This window comes from Rhinatrema bivittatum, chromosome 18 (assembly GCF_901001135.1).
Source record: "Rhinatrema bivittatum chromosome 18, aRhiBiv1.1, whole genome shotgun sequence".
Taxonomy (NCBI): Eukaryota; Metazoa; Chordata; class Amphibia; order Gymnophiona; family Rhinatrematidae; genus Rhinatrema; species Rhinatrema bivittatum.
In genome coordinates, this window is record NC_042632.1 from 17,395,088 (window position 1) to 17,415,864 (window position 20,777).

The following is a 20,777-nucleotide window of genomic DNA, read 5'->3' on the forward strand; positions in this document are numbered from 1 at the left end:
TTATGTCAATGTGCTATCCATTATGACGCCTAGATCTCTTTCTTGGGTGGTAGCTCCTAATATGGAACCTAACATTGTGTAACTATAGCATGGGTTCTTTTTCCCTATATGCATCACCTTGCACTTATCCACATTAAATTTCATCTGTCATTTGGATGCCCAATTTTCAGACTCACAAGGTCTTCCTGTAATTTATCACAATCTGCTTGTGATTTAATTACTCTGAATAATTTTGTACCATCTGCAAATTTGATTACCTCACTCGTCGTATTCCTTTCCAGATCATTTATAAATATATTGAAAAACACAGGTCCCAGTACAGATCATGGAGGCACTCCACTGCCCACTCCCCTCCACTGAGAAAATTGTCCATTTAATCCTACTCTCTGTTTCCTGTCTTTTAGCCAGTTTGTAATCCACAAAAAGACATTGCCACCTATCCCATGACTTTTTACTTTTCCTAGAAGCCTCTCATGAGGAACTCTGTCAAATGCCTTCTGAAAATCCAAGTACACTACATCTACAGGTTCACCTTTATCCACATATTTATTAACCCCTTCAAAAAAGTGAAGCAGATTTGTGAGGCAAGACTTGCCTTGGGTAAAGCCATGCTAACTTTGTTCCATTAAACCATGTTTTTCTATATGTTCTGTGATTTTGATATTTAGAACACTTTCCATTTTTCCTGGCACTGATGTCAGGCTAACTGGTCTGTAGTTTCCCGGATTGCCCCTGGAGCCCTTTTTAAATATTGGGGTTACATTAGCCATCCTCCAGGATTCAGGTACAATAGATGATTTTAATGATAGGTTACAAATTTTTACTAATAGATCTGAAATTTCATTTTTTAGTTCCTTCAAAACCCTGGGGTGTATACCATCCAGTCCAGGTGATTTACTACTCTTCAGTTTTTCAATCATATAGTCAATGGCGATGGAGCTGTCTAGTGGTTAGAACAATGGACTGAAAATCATTCAAATTTCACGTCCTCCAATTCTACTTCTTGTGACCTTGAGTAAGTCATTTTATCTCCTGTTGCCTCATGAACCCACTTACATTATAAACTCTTTGGGCAGGGACTTATTGTACCTGAACTACTAAGAATGTTCTAAGCAGTGTTAAGCATTATTTGGAAAAGTGTGTTGAAATCCAATTATTATTAAATATGGACATGTTTTGTAAAGAAGAGTTATTTTCTCATGGCTTTTTGACTTGCTTCAGGGTTCTGTGTCCCCATGCACAGGTATTCTATCAAAAAGTCATTGACTTTCTCTGCAAGGGCTTGAAAGACTTCCAGAGATGGCATGAGCATCCAGTTCCTAAATCAGAGAAAACTGCTCGCCAGTATGACATGTATGAAGAACATAACTGCCGTCATATTGGTTAGAGCAAGGGTTAATCAAGCCCAGCATTGTCTCCAACAATGGCCAATTCAGGTCCCAAGAATCAAGAAGGATCCCAAATAGTAGATAGATCCCATGCTGCTTATGCCCAAGGATAAGCAGTAACTTTCCCCAGGTCTACATGGCTAATAACAGTTTATAGAGACTTCCTTCAGGAACTTGTCCAAAACTTTTTAAACCCAGATATGTTAACTGCCTTTGCCACATCCTCCGGCAATGAATTCCAGAGCTTAGACATGTGCAGAGTGAAAAAATATTTTCTCCAATTTGTTTTAAATTTAAACTTTTATTATTTTCATTAAAGACATTCTTTAAGAAATAACAGGAAAATATGTTATACATTCAATAATCCATATCATATAACAAGAGAACAATCATCCTTATACTTTGCAAACATATCATATAATTGGGGGAGAAAAATAATAATATATATTTACTTATATATATCTTATAACATAGGAGTTTCTTTTACAAGTTAAACCCCCTATCACATTCAATCTGAGAGAGGAAGAATGGAATTACTTTTACTGGACTTCGTTCTCTGAGGTCACAACTTGATTTTTATCTGACAAAAACATTTCTAAGTGTGCCGGGTCAGAAAAAACAAATTTTTTCCCTTGATATGTTATAAGACACAAACATGGAAATTTTAAAAAGAAAGTGGCTCCCAATGCTAACACCTGATCTTTTAATTTCAAGAAATATTTTCTCTTGACTTGTGTCGCCCGGGCCACATCGGGAAAAATCTGAATCTTTTGACCACAAAACGGCACATCTTTATACCTAAAAAACTTTTTGAAAACACTCTCCTTATCCTGTTCTGTTATAAAGGAAATAAAAAGAGTAGCTCTCTTATTTATTATGTCAATAGACTCTTCCAAAAAGGTAGAAACCCCTATACTAGGAGGGGTTTCTGTAACCAAATTTCCCTCATCCTTTTTAGATCTTTTTAATGGGAAATAAAATATTCTTGATATCTTAGGGATAGCTTTGTCTTCATAGAATAATACTTCCTTCAAAAATGTTTTGAACATTTCTTCTGGAGAGAGCAAATGTGTTAAAGGAAAATTAATAATTCTTAAATTTTTGGATCTTAACATATTTTCTATATATTCAATTTCTTTATGCATGACTATGCTATCACGAATAAACACATTTCCAGAATTTTGCATTAATTGTACCTTGCTGGTCAAAGCATTGACTTCTTTCTCACAATAACTAATTTTCTTAGTATGTTCTTCTATTACCTCTCTATTAGCATTAATCACAGTAGACAAGGAGTTGTTCATCATTACCACATTACTATCAAGTCGTGAGATCATCCGCCCAAGATCTACTAATGTAACATTGTCAGGTACTGCTACCGGATCAGTGCTGCATTGTATATCGACTGGGAGTTTAACCTTAGACACTTCCAAAGTTAATGCTGATTTTAAAGTTTCAGTCCTTGGGGAATCAGGTTGTTGTATCATCCCCGACTCCCCTTGAACTGCTCCTACCAGTCTGCTTGTCGCCTCTCTAGATGTTTCCGGATTTGGCTGCGGTGGAGACGTTGGTCCATTGCCAGGACTTAGGGAGACTAATGATGTAGCTCCCAAACTGTCCTCTTGTGGCCTTTCCATCAGTCGTGTGACATGATGGTCCATGGGGCCGGTGCAATTTTGTTGCACTGGTGAAGAGGTGAAGATTTTTGCCTTCCTCTTTCTGCCCATAAGTAATTAAATGTTAACAAAATATGAGCAAATATAAATATGGACACCGGCTTCTGGACTTCCGGACTAAGCCGGACCAAGCCGCGCGCCCCTTCGGAGCGCGCGGCTTAGGAGGCGCGCCGGCGGCGATGGTGCGCCGCACTTCCGCTGTTTTTATCGTCGGTGAGGGGATGCCCTTGCTGACGTCACTCAGCCGCGCCCCCAGCACTTCCTGCCGGCGATGGATACTCGGGGTCCACGGGATGAAATCTCGGGGTCCACGGGTCCAGGTAGGGCTCGGGGAAGGCAACGACCCCCTCCTTCTCTCTCGCTCACTCCCCGGTTCTGCTCACCACACCGCTGCTCTTATCGTCGGTGAGGGAACGCCCTTGCTGACGTCACTCAGCCGCGCCCCCAGCACTTCCTGCCGGCGATGGATACTCGGGGTCCACGGGATGAAATCTCGGGGTCCACGGGTCCAGGTAGGGCTCGGGGAAGGCAACGACCCCCTCCTTCTCTCTTGCTCACTCCCCGGTTCTGCTCACCACACCGCTGCTCTTATCGTCGGTGAGGGGACGCCCTTGCTGACGTCACTCAGCCGCGCCCCCAGCACTTCCTGCCGGCGATGGATACTCGGGGTCCACGGGATGAAATCTCGGGGTCCACGGGTCCAGGTAGGGCTCGGGGAAGGCAACGACCCCCTCCTTCTCTCTCGCTCACGCCCCGGTTCTGCTCACCACACCGCTGCTCTTATCGTCGGTGAGGGGACGCCCTTGCTGACGTCAGTCAGCCGCACCCCCAGCACTTCCTGCCAGCGATGGATACTCGGGGTCCACGGGATGAAATCTCAGGGTCCACGGGTCCAGGTAGGGCTCGGGGAAGGCAATGACCCCCTCCTCCTCTCTCGCTCACTCCCCGGTTCTGCTCACCACACCGCTGCTCTTATCGTCGGTGAGGGGACGCCCTTGCTGATGTCACTCAGCCGCGCCCCCAGCACTTCCTGCCGGCGATGGATACTCGGGGTCCACGGGATGAAATCTCGGGGTCCACGGGTCCAGGTAGGGCTCGGGGAAGGCAACGACCCCCTCCTTCTCTCTCGCTCACTCCCCCTCCAATTTGTTTTAAATGTGCTACTTAGTAACTTCATGGTGTGTCTCCTAGTCCTTTTAGTTTTTGAAAGAGTATCAACAACCAGTTGGCATTTACCGAATCTACATCACTCCTGATTTTATACACCTCTATCATAACTCCTCTCAGCTGTCTCTTCTACAAGATGAAAAGGCCTAATCTCTAGCCTTTCCTTATAGGGGACTCACTCTATCTATGACCCTTTATCATTTTAGTCACTCTTCTCTGTACCTTTTCTGGTTCAGCTATATCTTTTTTGAGATGCAGTGACCAGAATTGTTCATAGTATACTAGGTGCAGTCCTTTTCCTGAGTAGTGACTCCTAATATGGAACCTAACATCATGTAACTACAATTTGGATTATTTTCCCTATGTTCATCACTTTACACTTGTTCACAATAAATTTAATTTGCCATTTGGATACCCAGTCTTGCAAGGTCCTCCTGCAATTTCTCACAATCTGCTTGTTTAACAACTTGGAATAATTTTGTGTCATCTGCAAAATTGATCATCTTATTCATTGTTCCCTTTTCCCAGATCATTTATAAATATGTTAAAAAGCACAGGTCTCAGGGGGATGCTACTGTTTACATTCCTCCATTCAGAAAACTGACTATCTAGTCTTACCCTCTATTTCCTATCTTTTAACCAGTTCACAATCCTCAACAGGACACTGTTTCCTACCCCATGACATTTTAATTTTCTCAGAGGGCCTTTGTCAAACACCTTATGAAAAACCCAGATTTTATTGATCAGCTCACAATTATCCACATATTTATTAACTCCTTAAAAAAAATAGCAGATTGGTGAGGCAAGACTTCTCTTGGTTAAATCCATATTGACTCTTTCCCATTAATGTTCATTAATTTTTGTCTTTAGAATTGTACCTACTATTTTTCCCAGCACTAACATCAGGTACACCGGGCTACAGATTCCTGGATCATCCGTGGAGCTCTTTTTAAAGAATGATGTTACACTGGCCACTCTCCAATGTTCAGGTACAATAGACGATTTTAATGATATGATATAAATTACTAGTAATAAGTCTACAATTTCATTTTATAGTTCTTTCAGAATTCTGGGATGTAAACCAGCTGGTTCAGGTGATTTGCTACTCTTTAGTTTGTCAATGTGCCCTATTATATCTTCCAGGTTCACATGATTTGCTTCAGTTCCTTCAAATCATTATCCTTAAATACTGTTTCTGGGCTGGTATCTCCCCAAAACACTTTTCAGTAAATACTAAGAATTAAATTTAATATTTTCGCTATAGCCTTGTCTTCCTTAAGTGCCCCTTTTATCCTGCCTTCATCTAACAGCCCAACCAACTCACTCACAGTCTACCTACTTCAGATGTATTTGAAAAAAATTTTATTATGAGTTTTTGCTTCTATGGCAAACTTCTTTACAAATTCTCTTTTTGCCTACCTTATCAATATTTTGTATCTAACTTGCAGTGCTTGTGCTTTTTCCTATTTTCTTCATTTGGATACTTGTTCCATTTTTTGAAAGATGTTCTTTTGACTATAATAGCACCTTTTAACCATGCCGGCTTTTCTTCTGCATTTTTTAATGTATGGAATACATCTTTTCTGGGCTTCCAAGATAGTATTTTTTAAACAGTGCCCATGCCTGATATAAACTTTTAACCTTTGCAGCTGTACCTATTAGTTTTTTCCTAATTTTCTCATTTTATCATAGTCTCCCCTTTGAAAATTAAATGCTAGAACAGTAGTTTTCTGTAACATCCTCCTTCCATTTACTATGTCAGATTTGAATGTTATGATCACTGTTGCCAGGTGGCCTCACTACTGCTACCTCTTGCATCAAATCCTGCATTCCCCTAAGGATTAGGTCTAAGATAGTTCCCCCTTCTAGTTGGTTCCTATTGGCAGCCATTTATTTCATCTAGAAACTTTACTTCCCTAGCATGTCCTGATGTGACATTTACCCAATCAATAGTGGAATACTTTAAATCTCCCCTTATTACTGTGCTACCAAGCTTCCCTAATTTCTTCCTAATATTTAGTCCATTTGAGGATGTGTAGCACTATATTTTAGTGCTGTGCACCCACAGGACCACCTCAACTTCTCCAGCTCTCTAAGTCACTAAAACTGAAAGGCTTCTTCTAATATGCAAATTAATTAAAAAATAATGACTTTATTTAACTACTTGAACTTCTAAAGCTGAGCCTAAACTGAGTGACAGCACTACAGGGGGAAAGAAAATGCCAGGGCATGTTTGAGCAGAAAATGTTAATATAGATAATCTCTCACACACTCTCTTCTCTACCACTGGAGATTTCAGTTTTATATTAGTGCCATGTTCTGGGATATTGGTCAGTCCCTCTCCTATTGGGCTACTCATTTGTAGACAGATTCTGCCCATTTTCTTCTTTAAGATCCTTATTTATTTATATTCTGCCTTTTGGCACTTGAAAGTGGATTACATTCGGTCTAGTAGGTATTTAGTTACTAGGCAGGCATGAAAGAGGTATCTGGGAATATATTTTTGACCCAATACGCTCCTCCTTTTAGGCTTCCAGCTCAACTGGAACCAGACCCTGCTAGGACTATGGGTTTAATAGGCTTCTTTCATAGCAGTCTGGAAGAGTTTCTCCCATCTAACCTATCCAACACAGTGCCAGTCCTTTGGCTGAGAGGCCTGGACCTCTGTCCCCCTCAAAATGCAGCACAGCTGTGCCTTTGGGTTAGTGAACAGGGGTCCCCTGTTTCATGGCTGGAGCTCCCTCCATAGCATCCCCAGCCCTATGAAGCAGAAGCTGGGAATTAAACACGGCTGTCCAGCTTGGGCTGCTAAACCATAAGACCAGTTCTAGGAGCAATTTTAATTAGTGCCTGATTTAATTTTACATTCTCATAACTTTCCAGAGATGGGCAGTAACTATGGAGTTCATTTAGCATTTTAGAGTTCCCGTGTTCATCTTGTATACCGTCAGCATGATTTTCTTAAGATTTTTCCCATAGGCACAGAATGGGAGAAACCCTACAAGGCAGCCTCTGTTGTGCCTAAGAGGACTGGGTGTAAGTATGTGGCCTATATTTATTTGAATTTACTCAAGGCATAGTTTGTTTAGCTTCTTTAAAAACTAAGTTTGAACATCCCCCACAATGTAGAAACAAACTGTTCATTTTGGTTCAAGTGGTAATAAATAATTAACATGAAACGGTGTGGTAAAATTTTCTGGAAAGCCAGTGTTTGCAAATTGCTTGGCCCTGCCAGAATAACACTTCAGCAATCACAAACTGTGAATTTAAAGCACCAGCATTCATGCACAAGATCCGATTTGCATCACAAAGCAAGGCTCAAGGTTCCCAGTTCTTTTGTGCCAAGGAGTGAGTCATGCTGCAGGGTGTCCATCATTCAACTCCCAGGAAGCACAAAACTGAGAATAAGCAACACTTCTGGCAAGAAGATACACATAACTGCCACTGGCCATGAGCTGCCACCAGCATCTTTCATGATTTTGCTGCTAGAGCCTAATAGGGCTTCTCCTCCGGAAGTTTTATCACCAGATGCAGCCATATGAAGCGGAAATCCATCAATCTCATGAAGAACCTTGCCCAAATGCAGACATCTCCTTCCTGACTAAAACCAAGCACTGCTCTGCACAGTTTAATATACTTTCTATCTTTCCTCCCACCGTTTTCTCTATCTTCATGCACATGTACCCACCTCTCCTACTACATGTCAAGCATCTGGCAAAGTGAACTCTTGTTTTTGAAAGCTCATATCTCAATCAATCAATTAATCTATAAGCCACAGACTAACCACTCTGGAAGCTTAGAAACACCACTCTCTCTCCCATTCATACCCTCAGGATCAGTTTCAAAACCCCCTCTGTCTTCTCCTTGAACTTTATAAGGAGAAGGAGGAGGCTATGTTGAAGAAGAAAACCTGAATGTGGGGCTGGATGAGATAGATCCTAGAATATTTAGTGAGCTCTGAAGGACCTGCGCAATAGATCTTTGTAGGCAGGAATGCTTTTGTGGGACTGTGGAAGAGAAAATGAAAGGAGAGTGAAGCATCTTGAATCAAGTGCTTTTACTAGAGGGCAATTGTTTCTGGTGAATCTGATCAATTAATTAACCAGAGAATTAGATCTGGGCAGGCACTGGATGTGGTGTACTTGGATTTCAGCAAAGCTTTTGTTATTGTCCCATATAGGAAGCTCATAAACTGAGCAGTCTAGGGATGTGATGTAAGGTGGCAGTCTGGATTAGAAACTGCTTGAGGGACAGACTGAAGAGTGTGGTGGTAAATGGAGTTAGCTCTGAAGAAAGAAAGCTGATGACTGAAGTGCCTCAGAGATCAGTCCCGGACCTGGTTCTGGTCAATATCTGAAAGGGCAAACATTTTCTGGCCAGCTTTGACTTGATGGGTGGCTGGGATGGGAGGCTGCATTCTGCCCTTAAGCCACTGGGTGGCTCTGTTAAATTGAAGCTGTACAAACCAAAAGGGGTTTGCAGAGTGAAGACCTGTAAGCCCATCCCTGAGGAAGAAGACTGGTCCTTTGGGATTACATGACTGCTGGGATCACATTGCTCCTGGTGCTCCTGGGCGGTTGAACTGGGGAGAACCAGGTGAGAGATTCGCAACTAATGAAGTTGTTTCTCTGAATATTGCAGTGCTCTTCAACATAAGGCCCAAGGGTCAGTGGCTCCCACGCATGTTACATCGGGCTCAGCCTGGTTCCCGCAGAGTCCCAGAAGACCACATGTGGCAGACAGCAGTGGTGAGATCCATCCCTGCAGCGACCTCTCGCCCTTGCAGCACACTGATAGCCAGAGGAGCAGGAGCAGCCAAGAGCCTCGGAAATTGCACTGCCCTACAGCCCAGCCCAACACATGAGCAACCTCGAGAGAGACAGAATAGGAAGAGGGTGACAGAGCGCTTTTATTTTTGGTGGGATTGCCCAGACAGAGGCTCCATGACTCTGGTAGGCTCAGCACAATAAGGTTTATAGTAAGCCCCTTTCATAGCAACAGGAACAGAATTAAGTTACTTCCACTGCACCGGTGGCTTTATTTATCTGTGCCACATCGTTTCTGATGTGGCAGAAAGCTTGCTTATCGCCAGGATGCCTGCTGCAGCTGGCACGTCTCTGCTGCTTGCTAACACTCCTGCTCTCACCGCTAGAGGCCTGGGTTCCTCACAGCAGCCCATGCTCCTCCTGTCTCTGCGTCCCATGGCCCAACTCTGTTGATTCTACTGCTTTCTCTGTGGCCCCGATACCACGAATGTTTAAAATGTCATTGCCAACCAACTCCTATTGCTGACAGAACTGGAGCCTTCACCTTCTACCTTCCTTACATGGCCACTCGAAACCTATCCCAGCAAAAAAAGCTCTTGCTGCACTGCCATCCTCCGGCCACAAGCTAGGGCCTTCTCTTAAATGTGCAGTATTCCATGACGAGTGTACATAGCTAACATTTCAGAGCCCTGCTCACGTTCTCTCTCCCTCAGCCTTTTTCTTCTCTCGTTCCCTTTACTCCTCTCCCCCCTTGTTTTCCTTTACCACTTTCTTCTCTCTTACTTGCTATTCGCTCTCCTCCTTCTCACTCCCTTATCTTAATTCTCTTCCTTTGCCATCCTTCTAACCTCCCTCATCCCACTCCATTTCTCATCAGTCTTATTGCTCCTTTATCTTCCCTCACCTATGGGTAAAGAACATATTGGAAGGGAAAGGGGTAAAACAAGGGAGAGAAATGGATGTGTAATTATGGCAGCAGCAGTCACACACACACATTGACGCAAACACCCCCTGGCATGGCAGCAGAAGTATAAGCTACACACACACACACACAAACACACACACAAATACACACTCTGGCCCACAGTGTAAGCTCCAAACAGCAGCAGGGAAACCATAGGCACATATTGGTGGGACAGGGTGGGTTGAGAAAGAGATAGTGTCATGATCCTACCTGCTATGCAGCCCCCCACCAGCAGAGGTCACCAGTGAACCTTGCTAACAGCCACTCTAGCTGCCTCCTTGCTGATCATATGATGTGGCAGTTCCAAACCTATTTAGCCCTTGCACTTCTTGCCTCATTGAGTCACGATAATTGTTTGCATTGGCCTTTCTTGTCTTGCTACTCCTTGCTCTGTGGCCTTCTCGGCCTTTCTGCCTTGCCATGTGGCCTTCTTGTCCTTCCTGTCCTGCCTTATAGCTCTCAGGCCTTCTAGGTTCACCTAGCCCAGCCTTTTAGCCTGTTTACAGCCTTGTGGCCTGTTTTGTCCTTCTTGTTACTATTTGCTTGTTCTTGTCCTGCCCAGTACTTGTCCTGGCCTGCTGTTGCGACTGTCGCTGCTCGATGTCTCCACTCCGCCCTCCTTACCTCTTTGGCGACTCCCTCTTGCTCAAGTGGAAGGTTGGCTGCTGCGGCGTCACTCTGCCGTCTTCCTCCAGCGTCCCCCGAGTGGCTCGACACTGCAATGTGCCATGATTCACAAGGGCCTAAGGGCGCACTCGCGGCCCTGACTGATGTACCAGCAGTGGTGCGAACCTCAGGGGCATCTCCCTGAGATGACGTCATCAGTTCCGGATATATAAGGTCTTAGAAATCGCTAACTAATCAAGTTAGCAAGGAGTTGAATAGGAGTTGGTTACGGACCAGTTTCGCTCTCTCTAAGCTACTCTTCCTCCTTGGACTTACCAGGGGTACCCACTCCTCGGGGGCCTCGCTCTCTCTTTGTTTTTCAGGTCACAGTCAGGAACCGGCACTCATTCCTCAAGGGCCCATGTTCCCAGACTGGTTGCTGAATACTTATTCTGCCTGGAAGTCATTGCTGCCTACTACACCAGTGAGTTACTTTCTCTCAGAGCTTTCCCTGGAACCAGGTACTCACTCCTCGAGGGCCTAACTTATTCCAACACCTGGACTACTTCTAGAGACTATTGTGTGAGTGTTACCATCAAGACTCTGTTCCTGAACTCTGCATTCCCTGCCTACTCACTATATTCAGTTTCTCTACAGCTCAGTTATCCAGGGATCGCTGTTCCAGTACCTGAGGGACTACAGCCCTGCCGGGCACTTCCAGCTCACTACTGCCACCTCTGGTGGTTCAAAATACTGTTTAATAAAAGAACTAGTGTGTGTCTGTCTCCCAACTCTGAGCCTGACCGGTGGTCCCTCTCGGGATCTTCCCCCGGGGGCGTGGTCATCTGCCACGGCCCAAGGATCCACCCACAACTACCTGAAACACCAACACCTGCCTAGTCTAGTCCTGTCTGTCCCAGTCCAGTCCTTCTTTGCATTGCCTTCAGTACCTGCCTTGTCTCCAGCCCAGGCCTTGCCCTTGGTTCCAGCCCATGTCTCCAGCCCTGCCTGTATCCAAGACCCATTGTGTCTCCTATCCCAGCTAAGTCCTGCCGGCCAACAGAACCTGTTGGCCATACAGATCCCACAAGAATGGGTCCAGGATTCTCTGTCATGCCTTGCCCGGTGATTGAGGAAAAAAATGTATCTATACTAATCATAGACACTAGTGATTGTTCTCCAGCCCCAGTGAATGAAGTAATTCCTGCACTGCCCTTTATTATATTTGCCCGGATTGCCAAATTTGGAACCCACCAAACTTTCCAGATTGTTTTAAATGCCATTTTCACAACCCTGCTTTGTAGGTATGGAAGCAGTGCTGCTTTGCAAACCTAGTATTTGCAAATGTCTGTCTCAGCTGTGATGCACCCAAACTGAGCCCCAAACTATAAACTCCAGATCCTGACAGCATGAGATCTGCAACTCAGAAAATACCAAGCCCAGCTCCCGTGAAAACCACAGCAAATCCAGTCACAGTTCAAACCCATCCAAAGCAATTTAAAACCAATACTTGCCAAAGTAAATTCTGTTTCAGAATCCAATCCTTTTTCTGTTCTTGTGCCCCTGTGTCAGATTGCAGAAATTTCAAAACTAAATACTGCCAGTGGTTTAAGCTTCTGTGACCTTACCTGAACCAGGTGCTTCCAGCGTAAGTTCAATGAAATCTGTATTAGCTCCCTTCAAGTCTGGCAAGCCTAACAGAAAGTTTTCTAATTTTGAAGCACCTTCTACTGCAGTTAATTACTGGGATTGTAGAAAATGGCAGAGTAGTAAGCCACTGATAGTTATGAATTGCTTTAACTGTGGTCCTTTTCATGCTGACTGGTGGAGGTGTGAAAAATGCAGTTCTGGGAACATCTTTCCAGAACAAACCTGTTGGCGGTGACTGCCTCCTAAACTGCTAACTGCACACAGACCTCTGAAATAATAAAGAGATGCAATACACAAATCCAGAATGCAGCCTGGGGCAAACATTCTTCCTGCTTCTGCTACCCATAGGAATAGTTTACAAGCCATGCCAGCTTGCCTAGACCCTACTTCAATTCCTACTGAATCCACTTTAATACAGTCTCAAGTTGATACAGATAATATTCTTACTACAGCCAGCGTTAACCACAGCAATTTAAAATCACTACGTGTACAATTGAACATTTCTGAAGAATTCAGGTCTTCAGTGACTTCAAAGTCCATCTCCCAGTTTGCAAGGCACAGCACGGCTTCTGAGATCATTAAGCCATCAGCTGTTCCTAGCCTGGTTCCTCAGCATCCAAACAGTTTCAGAGGTCAGTGTCTCTCCCAAATCATCTGCTAATCCAGCCTTGAGAAAAACTGTTTTGGCCACAAAAAGGGTAGCCCCAGCCTGTACCTTTAAGGTAAAGCAGCTCTGATTAAGTCACCTGTTTTTACCCCTGGGCCTGTTGTGAATGACTCACTCAAGACAAAACTAGTGCTAATTTCCATGCCAGGTTTTGAATCTCTCCCTTTCGCACAGAGATCTGCACCCGAGATACCTTGTAGGTAAAGCTCCAAATCCTGCCTCTGCTTGCCAAAAAGAAATGTAAGACTGATCTTGAGCATATGCCAAATACAAAGCCAGTTCCACTGAATCCACTCCAGGCTACTATTCCATCTCATCCAAAGATTCAGATCAAACTTCTTCCATCCAATCCGCTCCAGGAGGAGCCCGCTCCATCCGATCCGCTCCAGGAGGAGCCCGCTCCATCTGCTACGCCTCAGAGGGAGTCCGATCCAGCAGCTCCACCCCAAAGGGACCCTGGTTAAATATTTCAGCGCCAGAGAGGCTCTGTCCCAGCACTGCAGCCCAAGAGGGACTTTGGCCAGCAATACAGTGCCAGAGACACTCTAGTCCAGTACTTCACCATGCAGTGTGCAACAATATTTGAAAATGTATTGAGATGAGGGACTGGGCTTATGGAACACCAAGACAGAGCAACTGTAGACCTTACAAGATGCGAAAAACAAACAAAAAAAAATGTGAAAACCCGGCTGTTTAAGCAAGAGTTTGATCTGTAATCTAAGCAGTATAAGGACACAAGGAGCTTAAGTTACATTTTATTACTGCTGTTTTTTTGTTTTTTTACATCTGTAGCCTTAATTTTCTTTTACATCTGTAGCCTTAATTTTCTTTTACATCTGTAGCCTTAATTTTTATTGTCTAATGATGATTTTTTTTTTTTAACTTGGGTTTGTTAATGTTGCTTTATTTATTTATTTAAATGCTTTTTTATACCAAAGTTTAGCTAGCTGCCTTCACTCCAGTTTACAGATATAACTTAGTACATTTTGTCAACAATTGATACAAACAGGGTATGACTGGAATCAAACTGGGTAATGATCATCAAATGGGTTGAACTTATGTAATTAATATCAGCTTTAGGGGTGGGATAATTTACATAATTTGAATTATGTTAACACTGAAGGGAGAAATGAACTTGTAACGGTGAAAGGTGGATGTCCATGCTCGATTTACCTAGGAGAAACTAAAATGTAAAGGTCTGTGGATAAATATATAGTAATCATTCTCGTCAGTGAGCCGTCGAGCTTAAACGTTCTCTATAATAGTCTTGGGATTGTTCTTGCATAACCGAACATGGTTATGTGTTAGATAGGTTATGTGTGGTTAACCGATACCATCTTTGAAAGTTTGACTGAAGATCCATGTTTTGAGCTCTTTTTTAAAAGTTTTGATGTTGCTTTGTGAGCTCAGGTAATCCGGTAGTGAGTTCCATAATTTCGGTCCAGCAATGGAGATGGATCTGTTTCTTGAATTGGATAGCTTAGCTAATGGAAGTGATGGTATGACAGATATTCAGCAGCGGCTATGCTGCTGAATATCTGCACACAAAACGCTACTTAGCTGAATATGTCTTCTGGCTAAGTCTAGACCTACTCAATAGCAGGTCTAGACTTAGCCGGTCAACTTATCCGGCTAAGTCTCAATATCGCTACTTAGCCGGATAAGTTATTCGGCTAGATAGTGCTGCCCGATCTGCCCATTGGCCGCCCAATTTTTCTCCATTGAAAAGATAGTCAGATAAGCGATTTATCCAGTTAGCTAGTGACCACTTTTACCAGACAATCAGAGGCTGCTAGATATCTGGATAAGGACTATTATGTGGCTATCACCCATTTGAATATCAAGCCCCTCAGATTTTGCCACAATATGATTAGAGAAATTTATCAAAAATGTCCCAGTAAGTAAAACATTTTCAAAACAAGACCCAGCAGAAAGATGTTCCCCAACAAAGGCCTTTGTTTTTGTTTTGCCAATATGGCTTCCTCAGGGGGAAGGGGATGAACCAAACAAATATGATGCCTTATGTGAAGTTTTTCTAAACAATTCTTACTTGTTTAAAAGTATTACATTTGTGTATTTAATTAGTTAACACATATTATTCATTCTTTTCTTGTTTCTATATATTTATATCTATATTTATCTATCCATCTATATAAACCTATATACACACATATGCAGCAAAAGCCCCATTATCCGGCACTTAACTATCAGAAATGCTCAGCTAATTAGCTTCCTGCCCAGAAAGCACTTGGGCTGTGTGTGTGTGTGTGTGTGGGGGGGGGGGGGGGTGTTAAGATTCGAGAACAGGGTAGTTTTTCTCTTCTGTGGTTTGTTCACTCCAGCATCACCCCTTCCCCTTCTGTTTTTTGCAAGAGACAGGAAGGGAGGGGGAGGGGAGGGAAAATGACAGGGAAGGGGGGAGGGACTGGATTTGGGAACAGAATAGTTTTTCTCTGCTAAGCTATGTCCCAGCCATCATCACCCCCTCCCCTCCTGTTCCCTGCAAGAGACAGGAGGGGAGAGGAAGCAGAGGGCTCTCACATAATCTAAGCGGCACAGCCTATTCCCATATATACCAGAAAATGAGACTTTTTACTGTATATAGTGTAGAGACATCAGTCCAAGATTTCTGTCTGGATTTGTTCTGCTACATGTAACAAAAATTTCTCCAATTATTATGAAAGTTCTTTGTCGACAGCTTTGCCAAATGCATTAGTCAACAAATTACAGTGTATTACCATAGGATCTCATTACCAAACTGCAAACTACTGTATAGAGGGCAAAATGGGTCTAGGTTTCTGCAGGTAGGCAGAGGAAACTTCACTGCCACCCATGCAAACTCCACTGTCACACATGCCAACCCCAGAGCCACCCAAGCCAACCCCATCACTGTCCATGTAAACCCCAATGTCATTAAATGTCAACTCATACTAATTCACACAAATCCCAGAGCCACCCATGCTATCCCACACCATCATTCACGTCAACACCAGCACTATCCATGTCGCTCTTCACAACTGCCCACAGGAAACCAGAACCACGTAGTGGTCTATATTTTAAATGCACTTTCAAGGATTTGCTGTGGTGATCTGCTATCAGCAGTCAGTCTTGCATAACCACTACAGAATTAAACCTGGCACCACACACACAGCTGCTCTGCGCTGACTATCAAGCAGAACAGGACCGTGAAATCTTTAATGCCTAAGCCACTGATACTTACATAGCAATTACAGGGCTAATGTATTTTCCTCCAGACATGTCGTGTACCTATTTCCACTGTCAAAATGTACAATGTCTAACGCCATCAACTGCTATAAAACACTAAATTACCTTCTCTTTGCTTCTTCATATCTGAGGCGTAATCTGACCTTCTCAGCCAACTGATTATTGCTGCTGGTCACAAACTGGAAAAAGAGAGAGAATGACATTTGATCAACAGTCGAAGCATATTTGGTGCAGGGGGAGAATGGGGCAGTCTTCTTCTTGGCGCCATCCATTAAAGTCATGAAGCAATGAGGCTATCACAGTACGTTAAACTGGTTGGTTCCAGCTGGACAAATGCTATACTGAAGCAGAGGGGGAGGACTCTAAATTAGCTTATACTACGAAATACTATTAAACCGAGTCACATCTTCAGCTGAGCGTCTTACTAGGATAATACTGATTTGTATATGGGGAGGACAACTGTGAAAGCCATTTACATGGGCAAAAATAGTGAACTGGCCGTCTAAAAACCTCCCTCCCTCAATGCGGCTGAACGCATGCATGTTCTTTCACAATGTGCGGGCTTTTTAGCTTCAGTTCCAGGTGGTGTTCTGGAGCAGGGGGAAAATGAGCATAGGCGGATCGAATTTTCAAATCTCTATTATTTTCCATGGGAAAAACTTATCCGCATATAAAGCTGGTGCAAACATCCAGAAGTCCTCTGCACCCAGAGCAAGTTTTACAGCCACAGTGCGGCGTGCTTTCCTTTTGAAAACTGGCAGAAAGGCTGCAGATAAAAGCATAAGTACGCACAGGGCACTGCCCCAACTGTATTGGCCAGTGACCAGAATTTCATGGCAGAAAACAGCTATTCAGCTTACTGCTTTAGCCACTGCCCTCCCCTCCCAGGCAGCATGTAGGGAACAGGAGGGGAGGGGATGAAATTGAAGTGCACAGATCACAACACAACTATGTAGAGCTACTCTGCTCTCTAATCCAACAACTCCCCTCCTCTCATTTTCTCTCTCCTCCTGTTCGGTGTAGTGAACAGGATGGGAGGGGAAGGAGCCTGGAGCAGACAGACAAAAATAAAAGAGAAGAGCTATTCTGTTCCCTAATCTATCCCTCAGTGATAAGGGAATGAGGGGGTACATTTTGGGGAGAGAAGAGGAAGGGCTGAATGCTTGGATGGGTTGCATGAACACGGTGAGTGTTGGGAAGGCAAGAAAGGTGTTGAAAGCTAGGGTGAGCATAAGGAGAAGGTGAATGCTGTCTCTTCCATCTCCCTGTCTGGCAGAGGGAGGGGGAAGAGTTAAAGAAACTCACTCATGTGTGAGAGAGCCAGAAGGGATGGTGATGGAGTCTATATGAGATGGAGCCAGGAAGGTTATTGGAAAGAAGGAGAGATCATGCAAGAGGATGACTGGGGGTGAGAGTGAATCAGATGAGAGAGGATAATGGGTGTAAGGCAGTCAGACTAGTGGGGATAGGATACCATGAGATGGGGTGAGTGAAATGAAATGGTTGGGAGGGGTGAGAGATCTACAGAAGGGGAGGCTCTTGAGGGAGAAGGGAACCATATAGCAGAATTGAAGGGAAGATCCAGTGAGGAGGGCTGAAATGGGCAATGGAAGGGAGGTGAAGTATTAGGACATGGAGGACATGAGGATGAGTGATAGGGAGAAAGAGGGGATGAAATCTAGCTATCAGAGGTAGAGAAGCAAGGAAGAGAGAAAGTGAAAAAAGATGAAAAGGCCATGATCAATGTCAGAGAGAATAATAGAAGGACTAGTGGGCATTCCATGAAGTTAGCAAGTAGCACATTTAAGACTAATCAGAGAAAATTCTTTTTCACTCAACGCACAATAAAGCTCTGGAATTTGTTGCCAGAGGATGTAGTTAGTGCAGTTAGTGTAGCTGGGTTTCGGAAGTCAACTGACAGGAACACGCTTTTGACTTATTCAAGCTGTCACCCCAAACCTCTTAGGGATAACATTCCAACCGGCCAATTTCTCAGATTACGGCGTCTATGCTCCTCCCGTGATGATTTTGTATTAAAATCTAGGGTGATGTCTTTAAGATTCTTAGAGAGGGGTTATCCCTCCCGAATCGTGAGAAAGGCTTTTAAAAGGGCATTATACACCCGCCGGGAATGGCTCTTCCTTCCTCCGCTTGATGATGCTGATACGTCCTTTAACTGTATTCTACCATTTTCTGTTGTAAGTAAAACAATAGCTTTAATGATTCGCAGACATTGGCAGAATTTAGCATTATCTTCTTTATTGCGGGGTGACCTACGGTTTTCATTCCGCCGAGGTAGTAATCTTCGCGACCAACTAGTACACACGTCTTTTGGCAGGAACAAGGTGGACACTCGTGGGGTGGGTTGCCATAGTCCCTGCGGTCACTGCACGATGTGCAGCCACACTTCAGCCTCCTCCACTTTTCAACACCCTATCTCTGGACAGATTTTTCATCTACGCGGTGTATCCGACTGTACAACCAAAGGGGTGGTCTATGTGGTACAGTGCCCATGCCCTAGTTTATATGTTGGAAAAACTAAGAGAATGGTGAAAACCCGAATCATTGAGCACTGCTCCAACATTAGACTTCTTAGATCTGAAGAACCCCTGGTCTCCCACTGGACTACCCTGGGCCATTCCATCTCTGATCTTACCTTTTTAGTTTTAGAGATAGTTTCCCCCTCTACCCGGGGTGGGGACTATGCTGAGATGTTAGGTAAAAGAGAACAGAGATGGATTTACACTTTAAAGACCATTCACCCTCACGGACTCAATAAGGACATTGAATGGCACCTATTTGTGTAAATGGGGGCGGGACTTATTTTGATGTTCTCGCGAGGACATCTGTTTTGGCGCCAAGGCTTCTTCTTTAAATTGTGTTGACAAAGTGAGGGTGTTTGCGCTCCATGATATGATTAAAGGATGTAAATATATATTGTATATCTGCTACTGCTACAGCCTTTTTATGTTATGTTCCACTCTGATTGAATGTATTTATATTTTAGAATTTATATTCTGTGTGGTCCCTCCCGATGCAGCCACCAGCGAAACACGGGACCGTGTCGGGGGACTGATACCTGTTTATATATACTAACGTGGAGTTGCCGATTTCGACTGACTGTAAGAATTAAAACTGAAAGATTTCTGTTATATACTGTGGTGGAACTGAAACTTTTTCCTTGCACGTTACATTTGGATACTTGCTTAGTGCAAGGCTTGCTTCTGTGTATTTTCTGGCAGATTTCAATTACCCCAATATTGACTGGGTAAATGTGTAATTGGGACATGCTAGAGAGAAAATTCCTGGATGGAATAATTGACAGTTTTATGGAGCAATTGGTTCAGGAACCGACAAGAGAGGGAACAATTTTAAATCTAATTCTCAGTGGAGCACAGGATTTGGTGCGAGAGGTAATGGTGGTGGGGCTGCTTGGCAATAGTGATCATAATATGATCAAATTTGAATTAATGACTAGAAGGGGGGTCAGTAAACAAATCCACGGCTCTAGTGCTAAACTTTCAAAAGGGAAATTTTGATAAAATGAGAAAAATAGTTAGAAAAAAATTGAAAGGAGCAGCTACAAAGGTAAAAAGTGTACAAGAGGCATGGACATTGTTAAAAATACCATTCTAGAAGCACAGTCCAGATGTATTCCACACATTAAGAAAGGTGGAAGGAAGGCAAAACCATTACTGGCATTGTTAAAAGGTGAGGTGAAAGAAGCTATTTTAGCCAAAAGATCTTCATTCAAAAATTGGAACAAGGATCCAACAGAATAAAATAGGATAATGCATAAGTACCAATGCTTGATGACAGCACTGCATCTTCCTCTGCTAATAGGACCTGGGGTTCCCACCAACTGTATCTCTCTTTTCCACCAGTGGTGCATCTCCCACAGCTGGGGGTGGTGGGAGGGAGCAAGGGATGGCCTGACTCAACACTATTACATAAGAACATAAGATATGTCATACTGGGTCAGACCAAGGGTCCATCAAGTCCAGTATCCTGTTTCCAACAGTGACCAATCCAAGTCACAAGAATTTGGCAAGTACCCACTTCATCTAGCTGGCAGGGCCTGGGTATCCTGCCAGCCAACAGTGCAGATGACATCTAGTCATCTCATATATCTAGTCATAGACATCTCATCTAGTCATCTCATATACAATCTCTCATATATTGCTTATATTCTTTTAATACATAGTTATATACTGTATTGTATTTGTTCAGTTACCATGTTAAATTGTAAAGCGCAATGCTGAATTACTGTTTGAATGTAAACCGAGGTGATGTTATTTACGTACCCCGGTATAGAAAAATCTATAAATAAATAATAAATAAATAATAGTCCTGCCTGTCAACTCACTCAGCACAGCTCTGTTTGTCTGGCAGAGTGCACATAATGCTCTATCAAGTCAAGAAATGTTAGCTTATAAGACTGATGGTTAAAATAAGGCTTTCTATATTGACTGGCATGATGCGTTGGAAACTGGAATCTTAACTGAGGCCTTCTTTCTTTCTTTTATTTGAATTTTATTAATTGAGGCTTTTTTCTTTTTATTTTATACAATTTTATCCTATTTTAATTATGTGATTTAAATTTATTTTAATGTTTTTTATTTTTATCTTTTTTATTTTTTTATCTTATAATGTTTTACATTTATCTGC

The 20,777-nt window shown here is 43.2% G+C and overlaps 1 protein-coding gene across 1 annotated transcript in view; it reads right to left on the reverse strand.

Moving 5' to 3' along the window:
• WWC1 (WW and C2 domain containing 1) overlaps positions 1-20,777 on the reverse strand; it is a 297,528-nt gene that overhangs the window by 87,056 nt on the left and 189,695 nt on the right. Inside the window, exon 8 of the mRNA XM_029583831.1 lies at positions 16,215-16,288. Coding sequence (XP_029439691.1) covers positions 16,215-16,288 — 74 coding nt within the window. The remainder of the gene's footprint in view (positions 1-16,214; positions 16,289-20,777) is intronic.